Source organism: Mesocricetus auratus, unplaced genomic scaffold (assembly GCF_017639785.1).
Source record: "Mesocricetus auratus isolate SY011 unplaced genomic scaffold, BCM_Maur_2.0 Super-Scaffold_100020, whole genome shotgun sequence".
In the NCBI taxonomy this organism is placed as follows: domain Eukaryota; kingdom Metazoa; phylum Chordata; class Mammalia; order Rodentia; family Cricetidae; genus Mesocricetus; species Mesocricetus auratus.
Genome location: NW_024429201.1, coordinates 26,364,383 through 26,385,411, shown reverse-complemented (window position 1 = coordinate 26,385,411; position 21,029 = coordinate 26,364,383). Strand labels below are relative to the sequence as shown.

The 21,029-nt window shown below is 46.1% G+C and overlaps 2 protein-coding genes across 2 annotated transcripts in view; one reads left to right on the top strand and one right to left on the bottom strand.

The window, feature by feature from the left end:
• Positions 1-21,029, bottom strand: part of Fam151b (family with sequence similarity 151 member B) — a 64,247-nt gene that overhangs the window by 6,391 nt on the left and 36,827 nt on the right. The gene's annotated exons all lie outside the window — the stretch shown is intronic.
• On the top strand, positions 1,529-17,717 carry Ankrd34b (ankyrin repeat domain 34B). Its single transcript, XM_005065661.4, has 5 exons — positions 1,529-1,779; positions 2,638-2,783; positions 4,354-4,431; positions 8,177-8,235; positions 14,300-17,717. Exon 5 carries the CDS (start codon positions 14,323-14,325, stop codon positions 15,853-15,855), a length of 1,533 nt encoding a protein of 510 aa, XP_005065718.1. The 5' UTR covers positions 1,529-1,779; positions 2,638-2,783; positions 4,354-4,431; positions 8,177-8,235; positions 14,300-14,322; the 3' UTR covers positions 15,856-17,717.

Genomic DNA, 21,029 nt, shown 5'->3' with positions numbered 1-21,029 from the left:
GCCAATTTTGTGAGGCAGAGCTCCACTCCCAGGTATGGCCCCCACAGAAATGTATATATAGGTGGGCAGGAGATGTCACCTGCTGTGTTCATAGTAGCATCTTTGGACTTTCCCAAGCCTGAGAATAGCCCAAACATCTACCAGGAGCAAAAGAAATTGAGATATACAGACACAATAGGATGCTACACTTCTAAAAGAATGAGAAAAACCACAGCTATACGCTGTATATCATCGGAACAGTAACACAGGGGTGAGAGCCAGGCTATACTCTCTATGATGATAGAAAACACACAAACAGCAAAACAGTTCTGTTAGTGGTAATGGGTTCTGTTTCATGATCTGCATGATGCTTCAGTTTGTGCAAAAGCTCTGGACTTGTGGTCTATACCTTTTAATGTATGCTAGATATACATGAGTAAAAATGTCAAAAAGAGATGGAGGGGAGGAGACTAATGCCTTCGTAAAAGTTTGTTCTGTCATTTCTGGGACTGTCCAAGTGAACGTGTGTAAACAAATAGTGATCCACCCCAGGTAGTCCACCTTCTTAGAACCCACCTCTGCTACAACATGGCCTGTGCTTGTGCACCAAATGTTTGCTAAGAGACACAGGGGTTTTGTTTAAATAAAGGATACCAGCCGGGCGGTGGTGGCACACGCCTTTAATCCCAGCACTCAGGAGGCAGAGGCAGGCAGATCTCTGTGAGTTCGAGGCCAGGCTGGACCGACAGCCTCCAAAACAATACAGAGAAACCCTGTCTGGTAAAAACCAAAAAAAAAAAAAAAAAAAAAAAAGGAAAAAAAAAGAATACCTACCTAGGGGTATATTATCTTTCCCTTTGGGGGGCCTCAAAACTACAAACTAGTTTGAGACAAGTGTGTAGCCCAGGATGGCCTTGAACTCACACCTTCTGTCTCCTGCCTCTTTCCCCAGCGCTAGGATGGCAGGTGAGACTATGAGCCTGACCCCGGAAAACTATCTTTTATTGACATTATCTGGTCAGAAAAGGTCCACCACCGGGTCCTTCAAATGCATGAAGAGCTGAAACAATTCTACTGAATTTCCTTTTTTACTTGATGTTTCTGTGGCACTTAATACCTAATTTTATTTTGCAAAATTTTGTTTGCTTTTCTATTAAACCTTAATTAGAGTAATGAAATTGTAAATCTATAAAAATAAAGACAAAACGGTTGCTCCCACAATCACTCAGTCTAGAAGTAAGGCTCTGGCTCTACCTAAAGTGGGGGAAGAGAGTGAGGAAAGGGTCCCGCGGAAGCTGAATCTCAGACCAACTAGACGGATCTGAGATGGGAGGGAACGGGGACACAGACCCGGAGTAGGGACACCCAGGGGTCATCTCCATCATCCTGGCTGTGCCTCTACTCCTTCACTCCCCCACCTGTCTCAGCTGTCAAAGCTCAGCGGCCTGGAGGGGAGACGGGGCGGGGCTTAGGGGCGAAGGCGGAGCCTCGGAGAGCATCTTCTGGCCCCCGGGGCCCGGACAGGCCCGCCGCCCCCACCTGCAGCGAGCGCGGGCGCGTCCCTCCCAGCGGAAGCGCCAGCCCCGCGTCTGGCGAGGTGCGCGCTCCGCGGCTCCCGCTCCAGAGCTTCGTGGCTCGCCTGTGTCTGCAGAGCAGGGGCGGGGGCCCGGCGGCACGGACTGGGGACTGAGATCCTAGTAACCGCGGAATCGTAGACAGTCACCCAGCTCCGACAGCGCGTCGGGACCGGAGCAGATCGGGAAGGTGAAGGACTACTGCGGATCCGACAGCGCGTCCCAGGTCAGTCCTCCCGCTGCACTTGGGGAAACTTTGGGATGCGGTGACGGCTGCGAGACGAGGACACTGAGGGTCGCGGAGCTACATGGCCCCTGTGCGCCCCGCGAGCCGGTACCTGCCGCGCACCTGACACCGCAGCTGCCGGGGCGGGGACCGAGACCCTGCTACCTCGGACCACTGCGGGCCACCAAGGGCTAGCGGCTTCAAGGGCCTCTCGGGAGCCTCCGGCTCGCCCGCGCTTAGCCGCGCGCCTCCGGTCCTCGCCGGTCCCCAGCTCCTGTTGGCGGCTCGCGCCCGGACCCCGCGGGGCTGCGGATTCCGCCGTCTTCGGGCCTCGTGGCGCTGGAGGAGCGGCCCGGGGCCCAGGGCTGCAGGGTGGCGGCCCGCGGCGGGAGCGGCGCGTGCTCGGCCGGTGGAGCGCGCGGGTCGCGGGGGTCCGGCTGGAGCGCGTGGCCGCAGGTGCCTGTGGCCGCTGGGCAGCGGAGGTGAGGAGCGCGGGCTGGGGACGCGAAGCGGATTGCAACCTCTGGCTGCAGAAACCGGGGTCGCTGGGTGAGCAGTCCGGTCCCCGTGCACATCCCTGGCATCCAGACTCCATCAGTGGGAGGCCGGCTGCAGAGCGGCGCCTGCCGGGGCCAAGGACCAGTGCCGCCTGCTCTGACACGCCATCTCCCCAGCGAGGGCGGGGTGCTAGGCTGGCGGGCTGCGCGGGGACCACTGGCCAGGGCCTTCTGGCACAAGCCCTTGTCGTGGACAGCTGCCTGCTCTGGTTTGGAGTGGAGGAGACGAAATGAGCACCCCGCCCCCATCAGCGCCCCAACACTATCACCCCAGTCACCTTCCTTTGCCCTTCTCCAATAGCACCTTGGACTTGCTCCCTCCCGAACTGAGGAAAATCTGAGGAAACCGGGCAGGGACCTTGGAGAAGCCGCCGCCTGAATACTCAACAGCCTGGAAATCCAGTCACCTTTGTACCTCGCTGCTTCCCAGACACTTTGGAGGAGCAGGTTTGCCATTTCTACCCCCAAGCCTATCCCATCCCCCGTCTGTCTCTGCTGAGGAAGGGAGTCTTACGAGACAAGTTGGGATATAGGTACCCCTTAACATAGCCCCAGAGCCTGTGGGACAGCTCATAGGTAACTAGAAGGCATCCTAACTCTAGCTTTGTGAGGGAAACTAACTCCTTCCCTTGGGCAGTTTCTGAATATTTCTTAGAAGACTGGAGACCCAGGGAAGCCGGCTTTTCCTGGCTAGTCATGGCACCCTTTGCTTGGCTCTGACTCTCTCCTTCCTAGGAAGAGACACATTGTGCTTATGACCTCTGGCTGGCCTCGCGCCAATCGCTGCTTGGCCTTGGACTGCCCATCAGGACTGTGATTTTTTTTTTCTTTTTTAAAGACCTGATTAGGAAAGGCTGCAAGCCTCCTGTCCTAGAGGGCTCAAACTCTGAGACCTGTGGGCTCCCTAATCCCACTGTGGCAGCCCTCTGCCTTGGCTCCCACAAGAAAATCGCTTGTCAGACCTCTTGGGGGAAGATGATGGAGGCTTGCATGTGTGAGCACATGAAGGATTTGGAAGCCACCAGGCTACAGCCAGGGGTGAGGAATCTTTTTAAAAGGCTCACCTGATTCTGGGACTAAGAAAAGATGGAGACGCCACTGTTGTATGAAACGTGGCCTCTCCTGGTCCAGTCCCACTCAGCTCAGGGAACTACATATGCAGGACCTGTATTGGGTGGTGCATATTTGAAAGCTAGTACTTACTGAATTTCTAAGCAGTAAATGCATTCCGAATTTTAAACTCCTCACCATCATCTACTGCAATGTAGATATTGAACCCCCAACATAGGAACGATACCCCCAAAATTGTTAACTTTGAGAGAGCCCAGGTTCCCTGCCCCCTCTTCCCCATCAGGACAGGAACTAGGACAATGGATGGAACCATTTGAGCTTTAGAGTCATATGCCCACTTTACAGCTCCATAGTTAGGCAACTATTTTCTAAGAGGGGCACAAAGGAAAATCACTGCCCTGTCCAAATGAATAGAAAGCTGTGGATGGAGGCCAGACAAAGGCAACAGGAAGAATCATCTCCAAGATGGCTTTCCAAGCGTGTCAGTCATGTTCCACTGCCATGCTGGGTACCACACAAGTCAGGTATCCCAACCTGGGCGCTGCCTTGGGATACCTAAAAGGCAGGGAGATATTGAGATAAAGTACACAGAAGCAAGTATTTAACTCCAGGCTGGCAGATAATAGGAATGACCTTGGGAGGGTGCGCTCACCTTTCCTTCTCTCTTGAACAAAAACGTGGACTGGACCAGATGAGCACCAAGGCTCCCCCAACTCTAGCAGACCTTGTGTGGTGGGCTTGCCTGCAAACAGACTTGAGCTAGGTTGCTGTGCGTGGGATCCATTCCAGACTCATTTACAAACTCGTAGTCAGTGAAATGTGATAAACCGAACACTGTAGGGATTTCTAAACAAGGAATTAAAAAACTCGACTCCAAATGGGAGAGATGCAGGCAACAAATGACAGTGTTTATGTGCCTCTGAATAGCTTTGATTTCCTTCGGCAGGAGCTGACAGCTGGCTGACGGAAAGCTCACCCAGGGAGAGAAGAGAGACAAGTATGAGATTAGGAATAATGCTTTCAGGTAACTTTCTATTTCCATTCGGAGTGGGTGTCTGGGAGGGTGAGTGCAGTTATGGTTTGAATTGCTCCATTTATCCACAGATATTTTTTCCAAGGGCTCCTGATTCTAAGATGCCGGGCTTTGCTTCTGTCTTCTAGCTTCCTGGTAGCAGGGTAGAGAGCTGGGGTCCCAGCATTCAGCCTGCATGCTCTCCCTCTCTCCTAGCAATCTGCTGCCTCCATTATTTGTGGTCTTTCTGATCGATTTGGTCAGAGAGTCCATCTTTGGTTTCTTGCCCTGGAGACTGCTTGTTGCTGCTTGAGGTGGGGGCAGCATCTGGAAGTCTAGGTGCTCTGATCACAAGCTTTCAGACCACCATTTGTGTTTCATCCTTTGCCTTATCGCCACTTTGTGTGGTCCTGGGACTTCTGGGACTGTAGTTCTAGGGTCATACATACCCATGCTCTTCACATGACAGCACCCACCACCCTGCCAGTTCCTTCTCTTTGCAGAGTTAATTTTAAACTTTTCTCTTGATAATACCTTTCCTCTATTGTCTTTATTCTTGGGAGTATATGCCTCATAGCCTTTAAAAAAGAAGGTAAATAATTTTTGAGTGGATGCTTACCAGCAGAGAAATGTAGAGAAAGAATGTGCCAAGTCTGCAGTGATACATTCTAACTAAAGACGTCCAGTTTTAACAGGGAGTTGGGCTGGAGCCATAGCTCAACAGTTAAGAGCACTTCCAAAGGACACAGATTCCATTCCCAGAAGCCACATAGCCCCTTACAACCGCCCATAACTCTAGTTCCAGGGCACTTGATGCCCTTTCCTGGCATCTGAGACAAACAGCATAGACATACACGCAGGTGAACATTCATACACATAAAATGAAAATTAAAAAAGAAATGAAATAGAGAAGGGGTTTACATAGCTATTTAACAAATTAAGACCTAATAATGTAGGGACCCATAAAGAAAATCTAGTAAGTTCTTACTGGATTCCACTCAATCAGACCAAACATTACTGACAGAGTAAAAAGTCATTTCCAATAGTCCAAGGACAACTTTGTTTCATTTCTCAGGTATTGTCTATTGTCTGTTTTGTGGCATGTGTGCATGGTATTTGTGTGTGTGCATACAGGTGCATGTTGCTTCTGTATGAGCACGTGCAGGTGTACAGGAGCATGTGTACATGTGTGTGTGTGTGTGTGTTCATGGTGTGTAGACAGAGTTTCTGACCCACCTGGTCCCACAGTTGTTTAGCCCCAAATAAACACACAGAGGCTTATATTAATTAGAAACTATTTGGCCTATGGCTTAGGCTTCTTACTGGCTAGCTCTGTCTTAATTATTAGCCCATAACTACTAATCTATGTATTTCTACATGGCCTTATCTTACTGGAGAACACCCAGTGTCCTATATTCCCAGCAACTACATGGCATCTCCTCTCTGAGTCTTCTCCCCAGAATTCCCCTTGTCTGGTATCCCTGCTTATACTTTCTGCCTGACTACTGGCCAATCAATTTTTTATTCATCAACCAACAAGAGAAGCATATATGCAGAAGGACATTCCATCAATAGTGTGTGTGTGTGTGTGTGCGCGCATACATGGGTTCACACTGCTTGTGTGTGAGCACATGTAGGTGTGTGGGTGCTTGTGCACCTGTGTGTGTGCATGGTGGCCAGAGTTGACGTTAGATGTCTTCCTTGACCGCTCTCCACTATTTTGAAATTGAAGCTCTCACTGAACTTAGAGCTCACTGATTAAGCTAGTCTAGCTACCCAGTTCTCTCTGGAGGTCCCTGTCTTCACTTCCCATGTGCTGAAATTACTGGCTGGCCACTGTGTCTGCTCTACATTTATGTGGGTGCTGGGGATCTGAGCTCTGGTCCTCATGCTTGCATGGCAAGTACTTTATGGACTCAAGACATCTTCCTAGTCTTTACCATTTTTTTAAAAAAGAGTTCTTTTGCTAACTGGGAACTCAACACCAGGTAGGCTAGCCTACTGGTCAGTGAGGCCCAGGGATCTACCTATTTCTGCTTCTCTTCCCAAGAGATGGGACTACAGACATGTACCACAGTGTCCATATTTCTTTTAGCATGAGTTTTGGAAGTCAAACTCAGGTCTTCACGCTCACAAAGTAAGTGCTTCATCTACCAAGCCATCTTCCCATCTCTGTCATTTTAAAAGGCTTTGAATATGGGATGTGATAAAAAGAGGTTAAATTCTGAGATAAATTTCTTGAAAAGAAGAATGAATCAAGTAGAAGGCAAAATAGGAGAGCCTCCTCCTAGTGCTGTCCTTCCGTTCCGTGTCCACACGGCATCAGCATTGTGGTTCTCATTGTAACTAGTCTTCCTCTGTCTTGCCAGCTTGCTCCCAAATAATGATGCAGAGAGACTTCTTATTAATGATTAAAGGTCTGCCTTAGCTCAGGCTTGGTCAGATGATCTTCTAAAAAGGTTGAAGTTTCAATAGTCACAGAATGGCCCCACTATTAAAATGTGAGTGAACTCAGAAGTCATTGTAGCATATACCTACGGTGAAGACACTCAGGACACTATGGCAGAAAGATTGCGGGAGCCCAGGAATTCAGGCTGCCCTGAACAGCCTAGCTGGGGAACTAGCTCAATCAGTTAAGTATTTGCCATGTAAACTTGAGGACCGAGTTTGGTCTTCAGCATTCACAGAAATGGTGCACACCTGTAATTTTAGCACTGGGGAAGCAGACAGCCAGATCCAAGGGCTGCCTAGCCAGCCAAACAGCCTTATCAGAGACCCATGGGTCCTGGTGAGAGATCTTATGTCAAATAACAAGTTCCTGAAGGACACTGAAGATTGACTTCTGGCTAAACACAGGCATGCCCCACCGCCAGTGAGCATGTGCCTACATCCAATGATGTAAAGATGGAATTCATTCCAGTGAAAAGTAAGCCTCCTGGACTCCTCTTTGCTAGATAATTCTCCAGGCCTCAGGAGAGGAGGTTTGCCATTATCTACATGGCATGGTACTCAACTTCCCTGTAGTTCACAACATCCCTATTTCTGTAGGATGGAAAAGAGGCCACTGCCCCTCCCAGACATCTCCGTCTCCAGTTTGTTACCAGTTCCCTCTCCTGTAAGTGCTTAGGGTTAGTGTTGTAGAGAAGGACTTTACATGAGTGTGTGTGTGTGTGTGTGTGAGAGAGAGAGAGAGAGAGAGAGAGAGAGAGAGAGAGAGAGAGAGACCTAAAGGCTTTCCACGTTTCCACACTAAAAGGTTCTTAAGACTGAGAACAACCAGATAAGAGTCCAAATTCTAGAAGTCATGGAAAAGTGTAATATTGAAAGTCAGAGCAAGGCATGGTGGTGCACACCTTGAATCCCAGCACTCGAGACAGAGGCGGCCAGATCTCTGTGAATTCAAGGCCCAGCCTGGTCTACAGACTGTACATAGTGAGTTCTAGGACAGCCAGAACTACATAGTGAAATCTTGTTTGGAAAAAAATAAAGTCAGTACATGGTAACTTGTTCTTACTTCAGTGTCTGTTTCTTAAGCACGACTTTGGCTTTAGGATTTTCCTAAACTTGTTTTTGTGTGTGTGTGATTGCCACTGTATCATTACTTTGTGCGAAGTTACTAAGTGGTTTCTGTATTTGATATTATGTTCCAACACCTCCTAGTTCTTGGCATATTAAACCCATTTGTGTATGAAAAGTGCAAAGAAGTGGGTTTTTTTTTTTGGTGTTCTCACGTGACCTTTCAAACATTTGCTTCCAGAATAGACCTGCAAGTTGGGACCCACACTGCCATCTGAAGTCCTGCACCCCAAGTTTCAGGTATGTTTTGCTGGCAGGATAGCTTTTCTAGACTGTGGCAATAGGGGCATAAAACTGCAAAGCATTCGCTTTCCTACAGTTATGCACCCGCTCTCTGAGTGATCGGCTGCGCACCATGAGTGATATCAAAATGGAGTCAGTTCAGTTTGGAGAGCTGCCTTTTATGAGCTTATTCATGGCAATGCCAATGGAACTTTCGGCAACACATGCTGTTAGTCATGCCAGGGGAAGTGAACAGTGTTGTGCAAGGGAGGCCTCATATGACCTACCTCTGCATATGCTGACCTTTTCTGTGTACAGGCTCCTATGATACTGAGAGTGGTACTGTATGGAGGAGTGTGTGAAAATGCACTGTTTACAGACCAGACAGATTCCTCCAAATACAACGCCCAAGCGGAGAAATGGAGCATCGCCGGCACTTCAGAGGCCTGGGTCCCCCTTCCAGATCACACAGTTTTCCCTCCTCCACCAATAGCCACTTGCCCTTTGGATGCTACTCATAGTTTTCAGCTTTACTTTCATTGTTGTCCCACTGATGCTAAGAAAAACAGCTTCAACTAGTTAGGAAGCACAGCGCTAGATGAATTAAGAGTGATATCAACTGTACGTGGTGAGTCTCAGAAGGCTAGCTGCCTCAGGATTCATGAGCACTTGCAGGAACCCTTTAGGCAGGCTCAGGAATGAGGCTTAGGATCCACGCGGCTCATAGTCTCCAGCCTAGACAGCACAGTGATTGAGTGCCTGAAGGGAGTGGGCTTCTTCAGCCTCCCCTCCCCATCCCCAGTCCCGCCAGGTCTTAGCCCCAGGACATCAGAGCTGAGTGAAGAACAGAGCTAAAAGGAGCATCATTGGAGTCCTAGAAGCAGGACAGGAGGGGACATAGAAGCATCAGGACACAGCGCACAGAGACAAGAACTGAAGCCAGACTGCTGTGTGCTTTGGGCCTCAGTTGACAGAAGGAACATGTTAGGGTGACCGCATGGAGAACGTCTATGCACATATATCAAACTGGCAGGTCCCCCCAGCATTTTCTGGGGGCTTGGGGACCTCTTTTCCATGATCTTCAGCCTCTGTATCCTATGTGAACTGTTTTTCTTGTTTACTGTTTCATCTTGGTAGAGTCTATCCTTCTGTTAATTCTTGAGAGTATGTTCCAATTCTTGCCTGGAGGTTTGGCTAAATATAGAATTCTAAGCAGAGGGTCATTTCTCCTTCAGATATTTAAAGACACTTCTGCACTGTGCCGCACTGCTATTGTTGATGTACCTGAACCTAAATTCATGCTTGATACCTTGGTGTGTGACTTATCGCCACAGCCAAGGGCCCCTTCCCCTCCAGTCTGTGCTCTGGAAGTCTGCAGGCACGTGGTATGGGTGTGCACTGTTTCATTCATAATGCAATGCTCCGATAGGCCCTTTGATTTGATAATTCTATCCCTGTCCCCCACTCCCATTGATTACTTCTTTTGTTCCCCTTTTGATATAGTTTCCTTGCTGATGCTGTGCTAAAATACTCCTCCTGGGGAGGAGAGGCTTTGCTTGGATTACAATTCCAGCTCACAGTCATCCAGGGAAGTCAGGGCAGGGTCTCAAGGCAGGGAGCATCGAGGAATTGCCTGCTGGCTTCCTCACAGGTTCTTGTAGGCTAGCTTTCTGATCCGTCTCAGGACCACGTGCTTAGCAATAGTGTGGTCCACAGCAGGCTGGAACCTTCTGCATCAGTTACTAATCAAGACATTTGCCCAGAGACAGGCCCACAGGCTGGATCTATCTATATAGGCAGTTCTTAAGCCTTTTTTGTCAAGCGACTCTAGACGGTCAAGCTGACGGTTGATGCTAACTAGGACACTATTCTACCACTTTTTCTTGGTAGAAATATTATTTGGATATTGGAGTTCTTGGACTAGTTTTTCTGGTTCTCTGTTTCTTTCTTTTCCTGTAATTTATATTTGTTTTGTGAGACAGGGTTTCTCTGTGAGGTTGTCCTAGAACTTCTGGCCCTCCTGCTTCTACTTCCTAAGTGCTGGGATTATAGGCAGGTGCCATGAGCCCAGCTTTCTTCTTTTCTTTTCTCTGCACTGTGTTTGAGAGTCTCATCAATGCCACCACTCACATTTTCTGTTGCCTTGTTTTTCTTTTTAAATGTACATTGGTGTTTTGCCTGCATGTATGTCTGTGTGAGGGTGACAGATCTTGGAACTACAGTTCCAAATAATATTTCTACCAAGAAAGAGTGGTACTTGTATCCTAGTTGGCACCAACTGTCAGCTTGACAGCCTTGAGTCACCTGAGAAGAAAGACTTGATTTAGGAGCTACCATGTGGTTGTTGTGAATTGAACCAGGACCTCTGGAAGAGCAGTCTGTGCTCTTAACTGCTGAGCCCTCTCTCCAGATTCCTCCTATTGACTTTTGCAGGCTTCTTTCATGTTCTTTTGTGATTCCGTCGTCTCTGACTGTTCTTCACAGACTCTTACCTCATGCTTATGATGTCTCTTACTCCGTCAAGGGTACTGAGTTTTTGAAGTTTTAATTCTCCTGACTACTGTCTTTCCCCTCCAGTTTGTCATTCTCTGTTTGCCCTGGCCTCTGTCTTTCATGCAGGAAGACCTTCCATTTGCTTTCAGGTTTTTATTTTAACTATTGGCTCATGACTGAAGGGCTATATGAAAAGACCAGTGAGAAGACTGGAGCATTTGGGTGATACTTGTTAACTGGGAGCCTCGCCGCGGACGCTCCCGTGGCATGCGAAATCCTGTGGTATTTGCTCAGGCAAGTGCGGCTGTTAAATGCAGACCTGAACAGCTTCCTCCCGAGGGGTCAGGTGTCTTTCTGCAGTTGGTCAGGAGGGTGGGGTAGACTTCAGCTCTTTTCAGACAGTGGCCATTAGACAACCACTTGTCTTCAGTCCAAAGACCCCGTGCTTTACCGTTTTTTCAGAGCACAGACCTCTGGATGGCCCCGGGTAGAAGCAGGGCACCTGGGTGCTCCGGAGGAGTTGGAGGAACTACCCCCTGTCCACATTCCCCAGGTTTCCACATGCCAGCGTCCCTCAGGGATCCCATTGAAGGTGGGGCTGACATGATGGCGGGGGTTGGAGTTCCAGACTCAGAGTGTGTGGTAGGAATGAATGCTGCTGTCTGGGGAGGACGCACCTGAGCAGTGGAGGCTTTGCCTGTTCCTTGACACCGTCTGACCTGCCCCTCCTTATCTGGGAACCCCAGCTCTAAAGCTCCCTGCTTTACGGACTCTGTGTTTGGGGTAAGTTCTTAGCTTTCTCAGGCTAGGTCCTCAGTTCTTAGCCTTCTACGGTGCTGTTGTTTGCCCTCTGGCTTTGTGTTTGTCTTTTGAAAAACTAGCTAGTTTGGGCAGGTTGCGGGAGGGAGTCAAATGGGTTGTACGCATCTTGCCATGTAAGTCCTAACCCAAGCCAGGCACTGTGGTACTTCCTGAGTTTGGCTCTGCCCCCATAGGCAGAGTCTGTCATCACAGATAATTGCAGTTGGAGCTTGAGCAGCTCCCTTCCTTGTCTGCCTGCAAAAGTCTCTTCATAAAGAAGTTAATGTTAATTTTTTATTGTGTGTGTGATACCTGAGTAGACACATGCTATGATGCGTATGTGCAGGCTGGAGGACAACTTTCTGGAGTCGGTTCTCTCTTTCTCCCTTCATGTAGGTTCTGGGGATTGAACCCAGGTCATCAAGCTTGCACAGCAAGCACCTTTACCTACTAAGCCTTCTCATCGGTCCTTTATTTTATTGATTGGTTGATTGATTGATTGATTGATTCAGGGGCAGAGCCTAGGGTCTTTCATATACTAAGCAAATGTTCTACCACTGAATTGCACTCCTAGCCCAACCTGCTAAATTCTTGCACAGACTTCAAAAAGAAGCTCTGGTACTGGCTTCTGCAAAGCCAATTTTTATGCCTAAGTTCTTAAAGCTCTTTAAACCTTGTGAGTCTTGCTGTGACCAGCTCTGTGCATGGTCTCCATGAGCTCCTCGGGATGGGCTGGTATCTCTGCAGCTCTGTCCTGCGCCTACCAGGAACTTACAGGTGTCGCCAATGAATTCATTTCTGTGCATGCTCACTTTATTTTGTCCCCCTTCACTTTCTGCTGTCACTCCTTCTGGTAAGAGACAAGCGTGTTAACTACCTGTGCTATCATCAGACAGAAATTCATGTCCCATAATCTTAGTCCTTCTTATTTACTTATTTTGAGACAGGGTCACACTCTGTAGCTCCCACACTGGCCTTAAACATATTATGTAGACCAGGCTGACCTCGAACTCATGGTGATCCTCCTGCCTAAACTTCTCAAATACTGGGATTACAAGAGTGACCCACCATGCTGGGAGCCATAATCTTAAATTTAAAAGTAAGGGACCAGTCAGTTTACTGTGCTAGGTTGGCATTATGTAGAAATGAACAGCCATATTGGTCTGGAAATGTTCCTAGTTTTCTTTGTACAAGGATAATGCACTGTGTGAAACAAGGAGAGTCGTATCTATGTGGGTTTGACTACAGCAATTAATAAAATATGCTCTAAATAATGAAAAAAGCCAGTGACTAGTAGTGTAACACAAAAGATAAAAGACCCAGAGACTGATATTGGGGTTCAAACTTCAAGCTGAATGTCAGAAAAGCAAAGCAGCCGGTCACTGGCTTCCTACCTCTACCTCATGCTGAATGTGCTGGTCCTGTCTCCATGAGCTCTCACCAAGTCTCAGACTGTAACCTCTCCTCAGCGTGGCTGGAGAATGAATGCTTCATACTGACTACTGTCTTTTATGCTTCTCTAGTGCTGAAATTAGAGGTGTGAGCTATAATTCTCTTTTAGAATGATTCACTCTTGTATAGATCTGGGTTACCTTGGACCCACAGAGATCTGTCTATCACTTTATCCTGAATCCTAGGATTAAAGGTGTGTACCACCACCTCCTAGCTCTGTGGTTGCTGGGATTAAAGGTGTGTATCACCACTGCCTGATCTCTATAGCTTGAGGCTGACTTTGCTTTTCTGGATCCTCAGTAAAGCTTTAATACATTATAAATAATATATCACTATACTAGTAGAAACAATATTTTTCAAAATTTATTCAGAGTATATCTATATGTTATACATATCGTATTTATAGTACAATCTGATCTTTGTCATATACTATAAGCACAATTGAAAGACAAATTTTCTCTTAGCTCAATATTAAGTCATAATTATTATCCCTGTAATGAAGCTACATATTGAGGGAGTCAGAATCTGAGATAGTTAAATAAATTAAACATGTATTTTTAGAGTCAATGGTAAAAATTAAATGTTCATAAAGCCTGCGTGACTCCTTTTAAAGTTTTTAAAAATTTTTATTATTTTTATTTTATGTGTATACTTATATGCATGTTTTGCCTTCTTGTATGTCTGGTGCCTGAGGAGGCCAGAAGAAGGTATCAGATCCCCTGAAACTGGTATTACAGTTTTGAGCAACTATGTGGCTGTTGGGAATTGAACCTGGATGCCCTGAAAGAACAGTCAGTGCTCTTAATGACTGGTCCATCTCTCCATTTTCTTGCATTTACTCTAAGATTTGCTTTTATTTAGGTGTATGTGCATGAGTGTGGTGTATGCATTGGGGTGAGGAGGTGCAGGGACCCACATGCTTGGACTAGCACAGTCACAAAAGACTCGAGGAGGGTCCCTACTATTGCTTTCTGTCTTCTACCCTTGAGACAGGCTCTGTCACCGAACCTGAAACTCACCTTTGCAGCCAGGCTCCTGGTCAGAGAGATCCTGCGATCTCTTTCTCCCTGACCCTAATGCTTGAGTTACAGGCCCATGTGGCCATGCCTGGCTTTTTACTGGGGTTCTAGAGAGTCAAATCCAAATCCTCAGGCTCGCATAGCCAGCGATTTTACCCGCTGAGCCATTTCTCTGGCCCCCAAGTCATAATTCTGCTCTGCTTCCAGTAATAACATAATCCCATCTATGTGCCCTACACACATATTTCAGAAATAGACAAAAATGAATACAAGTTGGACATCGAGTCTGATTGATCTTCAACTTCTTTGATAACCAGGCATTGATTTCTGACTTTTGAAGATGGATGAAGGCACAGAAGTCTCCACTGATGGCAATTCCCTGATCAAAGCCGTCCATCAGAGCCGGCTTCGCCTCACAAGACTTTTGCTCGAAGGTGGTGCCTACATCAACGAGAGCAATGACCGTGGAGAAACACCTTTAATGATTGCTTGTAAGACCAAGCACATCGACCAGCAGAGCGTCGGTAGAGCCAAGATGGTTAAATACCTTCTAGAAAATAGTGCTGACCCCAACATCCAGGACAAATCCGGGAAAAGCGCTCTGATGCACGCATGCTTGGAAAGAGCGGGCCCGGAAGTGGTTTCCTTGCTGCTCAAGAGTGGGGCGGACCTGAGCTTGCAAGACCATTCCGGCTACTCAGCTCTGGTTTATGCTATAAATGCAGAAGACAGAGATACCCTCAAAGTTCTCCTTAGCGCTTGCCAGGCAAAAGGAAAAGAGGTCATTATCATAACCACAGCAAAGTCACCTTCTGGGAGGCACACCACCCAGCAGTACCTCAACATGCCTCCCGCAGACATGGATGAGAGCCATCCGCCGGCCACGCCTTCAGAAATTGACATCAAGACAGCCGCGTTACCACTCTCCTGTTCTTCAGAGACGGACCTGACACTTTTTGGCTTTAAAGATAAGGTGTTTCCTGGAAGCAGTGACAATACCTGGGACCCAGACTCTCCTCGGCAGAAGGCTCTGATGACCACCAACGGGCCCAAGTTATCCCAGGTTGGTTCGGCCTGGATCAAGAGTCCCCCATCATTAAAGCACCAGGCCAGAGTGGCCTCCTTGCAAGAGGAGCTCCAGGATATCACTCCAGAGGAAGAAATAGCCTACAAAACCACCGCGCTGGCACTGTCTAAGCGCTTCATCACCAGACACCAGAGCATTGATGTAAAAGACACGGCACATTTGCTCAGGGCCTTCGACCAGGCCAATTCCAGGAAGATGTCGTATGATGAAATAAATTACCATCCTTTGTTTCCAGAAGGAAACCAGCCATGCATGGAAATTCCCAATGACCAGGACCCAGACTCTAACCAGACCCTATTTGCCTCCACTTTAAAAAGTATAGTGCAAAAGCGAAACTCAGGGGCCAATCACTATAGCTCCGATTCTCAGCTCTCAGAGGGTGTTACCCCTCCAAACTTAGAAGACGGGAAAGTCGGAAAGAAAAAGATCTTCTCTCCATCTCCTTCCTTGCTAACGGGATCCAAAGAAATAATGGAGACTGTCCCTCCGAGCGCCCTGAGCAGGAGGAACCACGCGGTTTTAGAAAGGCGGGGCTCTGGGGCTTTCCCCATTGAGCACAGCCTCATGCAGAGCAGACCCGGGTTTCTGCCACCCTTAAATGTAAATCCTCACCCTCCCATCACAGACGTCGGTGTCAACAACAAGATCTGCAGCCTGCTTTCTTGTGGCCAAAAAGTGCTTATGCCAACGGTTCCTGGTTTCCCGAAGGAATTCAAAAGCAAAAAGATGTTGTTGAGGAGGCAGTCACTGCAGACAGAACAAATTAAGCAATTAGTAAATTTTTAAGAGACGCCTGGAAAACACATCGTGTTCAGACGTCTGGATCAGAGAAACATAGACTTAGAGAAGAAATCTTAACTGTATCCTTTTAAGTCTTAGCTAGTACATCACAGCTAGGCAAATCAAAACATAGAGCATTTTGTATTAGGTACCGTGAGCACACCATAGTATAGAGCTTCTGAGGAAATTCTACCAAAGTGAAAGATGTTGTTCTCAAAACCTCCAGTATTTATCAACTTCCATGTGGTCCAAGGGTTCCATCTAAACAAAACCCTCCAAGAGAAAGTTGCCTATGCTAGAAACCATTTTTAAAATTTCAGATTGGCTTCACATTCTACTAAGAAACAATGTTCTCAAGTTAGTAATTTTGTCAACACTTTAGTCAACAAGATTGTAATTTTCCATGATGCCAAAAATTGTCAAAGAAAACCCTGGCATCAGTCAAGCTAAACTACAAAGGAAGGGTAAGCAGATTAGCTAAAAATGTTGACTCAGGCAGGTAAAAGTCTCATTCAAAAACTGTAAACGTGAAAAACCAGTCAGAATGAGCAACCACGGTTCATACTGACTGCTAAGTCTGCATCAAAATGGCGGGCGAGGGGGCTGAGGGGGCTGAGGGGGCTGAAGGAGCTTACTGACCGTGCAAGGCTGATGACCTGAATCCACATAACAACTAGGCCCAATAGTGCCAGGTTCTGTAATCCCAGTATTCTCTGTGGGGAGATGAGGGGCAGAGCCAGGAGAATCCCCAGAAGCTCATGGCTCAGATAGTCTGACTAACGCTGAGGTGAAGAGACCCCGACTCAGACAAAGGGGCAAGGGATGACTGACACCGGAAAGCTACCCTCTGACAGCCACACAACCCTCCCCCCAACTGGCAAGGCAGGGCAGCACACCACATGCCAAATTCTGTTGTTTTTGCACTGTGTATCCCTTTCAAATGAACTTACCAATCATGTTACCTTACGGAATTTTTTCTCATGCCATTTTTTTCGTATCTTATACCAAGATGATATAAAAATTAAAAAGTATTCACTTTGACTTACATTAATCCTGTCTTCCTAAAAGAGACACCCAAAACAGGGTGGGGGCAGGATGCAAAAAGTTTGGGATTGAACATAAATGGAAATTAAACGCTTGCTTCATTAAAAAAAGAAAAACTGATTAATAGATTAGTTTAGTTTAGTTAAAATTACAAAATCCAAGTAGAAACTTAACCATAAAATGTATTACTGGGTCATTACTAAGCAGTATCTTTATTTCTGAGATGTAGTTATTAGACAGTCATATAAAGATATATAAAGATAATGTCCTCGGTGTGACATTTGGATCATCTAGTACTTTAGGGTCTATGAATAACTTTTAACAAATACACACTATAATAAGATAGTTAAAAATGACAGTATTACCTACATGACTTCCAAGTATGGTATTCAAAGAATCCTTCACTTGTAGCAGTTCTGAAGCAAAGACTAACAGAAACTAGAACCCCCATGGCTGTGGAGCTAATGACATCATCTACAGCTTTATTTCTTTGCCCAACAGGTGGCACGATGCCTTTCTTGGTAATTTGATATGAGCAATTTGAAATGTACATAGAAATTATGTAATTATCTGTGGCTTTTATTTTAAAAACTAATTGCAGGTTTTTTCCATTTAATGTTTTGAAGAAAAAATTAGTTACATTAGAAAATACTTTTTATTCAGAAACTAAAATTGTACTGATGTTTATAAGTAGCTGAATTCCTTTCGCAAGTTTTAATATCACAAAAAGTACTTGACCTCACATTGTAAGGACACAGTTTGGAAGAATATGTATATAGAGTAATTCATTATCAAGATGCTATCAATAAAGATTTAAAATATCATTTTGACTAAGTTTTATTTTTCCCTCAAATACTAATAGTAAACATTTCAACATAATTTCAAGAGAAATTGTGCCACACATGTAACTTAAATAACAAAAGTTAAGAATAACTTGTCTTCCCAACATGAAAACTTAATTTAACATGATTAAAACTTTGTTGGCCATCATTAGAATTTTTTACCTTCTAGCAAGCCTAAAAACATTTTAAATTCTCAGGCTGTCAGAGTCTGGCTGTAAGTCATTCAGTGAGGCTTTTTACAGCACTAAATGGGTGTCACTGGGCACCCATGATGGGTCACCAATGTTTTCTACAGGAATCTGTGTGTGTGTGTGTGTGTGTGTGTTGTATGTGTGTACACATGTGTGTATGTGTGTGTTTATTCTATATTTTGCTTGAATTTCATGTAGAGTTTGATTTAGTTTTAACTTAAAGGTCAAATAATACTTCACATACTGGTTTTACAGGTACCATTCTTAATTCCTGGTGAGCAGAATTTCCTAGATTATAACTAATAAAGACCCAGGGAAATAGTCATTCACAGGGGCAGGGCAGCCCTCGTCACCATCTAAAGAAGGTAGTGACATCTGCATAGTGTATCCTTTGTGGCATCAAGTGACAGAACCCTTTACAAATCTCATCCTGTTCCCTAGTGATTCGATTGCTTAAAAGAGTGACTGTATCTTGTGGGTGATGACAAAGTGTCTAGGAACACCAGAGATAGAGTCAGTCAGCTGCAGCAGACTTGCCCAGCAGCCTCACCATGCACAGGTGAGTCAGTCAGTCATAAAGGACAAGGTGACATCACTTGCAGGAAAATGAATGGAAATAAATATTATCAGGTTAAGCAGGACATGCTGGACTTAGGTAAATATACATATCGTGACATGCAAAATCTAAATTTAAATATATATTTCAATATGGCTATGAAACATAAGTAGGAAAGGGTCTAGTTGTAAGGGGAACAAGAGAAGGTATTGGGGGGTTATATATGAACAAAATGTATGATATTATCTGCAGGAATATATTAAAATGAAACTAGAGGGATGGTTTGGTGAGGAAAGTACTTTCTGGGTAAGCATGGAGACAAAGAGTTTAACAAAGCTAAGCATGGCTATGAGCATGTGTAACTCCAGGGGGTAGAGTCGAGAGTCTGAGGCGGAGGGGGCGAGTTATGGCTAACCAACGCACAAGTTCAAGATGTAGTGAGAGACCTTGTCTCAAAAAATAAAATAGAGAACAATAAAGGAAGACACCCAAGGTTGACCTCTGGCCTACACACATACACACACACACACACACCTGTGCATACAGCAAATAGATGTTACAATTGTAAGGTATTTCCACCAAGGAACATACACACACTTGTAAAGGCAAACAGAAAGTCTGTATTGCCAGCTGGCAGCTGTGTGGGAAACTTGCCCAAATTATGTAGCCTCAAGCCACAGTTAGTGAGAAGTAAAACCACAGAAGCCAAAAGGCACGGTTGGTACATGGAGGGACTTTCCCTCAGACTAGGGACTACGTCTTTGATGGATTAGGTCTTTGTTCCTGGTTTGGCAGTTGTAGGGACTTATGTGCTGGGTTGTAAGGTCTGAATGGCGCCTCTAACATGGTACGTTGTCAGTTGTGCTAAGGTCTCGAGGCTTATTACATAAGGACACATTTTGTATAATGACTATGTGCTAATCAACTATTTAGAATAAAAGCAAATTTTAAGAGCATCTCTTACCAACTTTGCCCTTGCCGATGCAGCCCTGGGTGGTGATAACGGTGTTGCTTTATTGCCTACTTTTAAGAAATGGCAGTTTGGGGTTTTGTTTTGCTTTTTTCCTTGCCTTTTGTTTTGTTTTGAGACACGATTTCCCTGTATACCCCAGGCTGTTCTGGAACTAGTTCTGTAGATCAGGCTGGCCTCAGACTCAAGAGGTCTGTCTGCCTCTGTCCACCCCAAAGTGTTTTTCAAATTAGACTCTCCATTCCTACCCCCTTCCTATCTTCCTCTTCCCCCTTTTCTCCATCTCTCCATCCCCCTTCCCAACTCTCTGTGAGTCTCCCTACATTTCCAGGCTGACCTAGAACTTCTGGGCTCAAGGGATCTATGTGCCTCTGCCTACCAAGGAGCTGGGATTATGTGCAATACCTCTGTGCTTAACTCGAAACCTATTTTAATACAATGCTTAATCCAACTGGAAGCCATAATTCTTACTAGATTAATAATTGTGTTTATATAGCCTTGTCTAGTTCCAGTGTTCTCTAGATAATATTTACTTTGTTTTGTTGAGATAGAGTCTTACTGTATAGCTCAGGCTGCACGTCAACTGAATGCTGGAATTATAGGCATGTACCACCATACCTGGCTATTATTTATTCTTTGATAATTATGTGCATATACGCAATGTATCTTATCCACCCATAGCTGGTTCTTAGATCACAAGTCCATGTTCCTAGGAGGGTCAGAGCGTAGCAAATCTGTCACCTATGGTAGACTCACCAGCCCACCTCCCAAGTTGATACCTTGTCTCTGCAAACCTTCTCTTAAAGTCTACAATTAAAGGGGAGGAAACAAGAGGGAAGGCTAGGAGGAATGCACTGTGCATATCAGAAACTGCGAAGGACTCCAGTCTGCTGGGATGCAGGATCAAATCTGCAGTGAGAAGCTAAGTAGTCATGAGCACAGTGGGTTAAGTGACATGGGGTTACGATGACCAATGGCTGATGAGGGAGATGGATGGCCAATCACTGGCTTAGGATAGTCTGTGTAAGCTGGAGCTGCCAACAGAACTAGATCACAATGCTGGAAGATTAATCTGTGCCCACCACGGGTCCAGCAGTCCTTAATCAACTGTGAAAGATCTAATTCTGCGGGTGGCATTTAAGCCAGAGTGTACGCACAAGAAAAGCTGTGGTTTGAATTGAGAATGTCCCCATACCCTCCCGTTCTGAATACTGGCTCCCCAGGCTGGTGGCACTATTTTGTAAGACTGGAACCTTTCGGAGGTGGGGCGTGCAGGCAGAGAAGTCATCTGGGTGTGTTTTTGCAGGGTACAGTGTGACCCCTGGTTGGGAGCCACTTTCTGCACCCTGTCTGCTGGCGCATGCGTCCACGCCACGTATCCCACCATCATGGACTGAAATTGCTTCCTCCAAAACCATGACTCCAAACGAAGCTTTCTCTCCTTAAGTCGCTCTGTAGAGTTTTTTGTTTGTTTGTATGTTTGTTTGTTTGTTTGAGACAGGATTTCTCTGTGTAACAGCTCTAGCCATCCTGGAACTCACTCTGTAGACCAGACTGGCTTCGAACTCACAGAGATA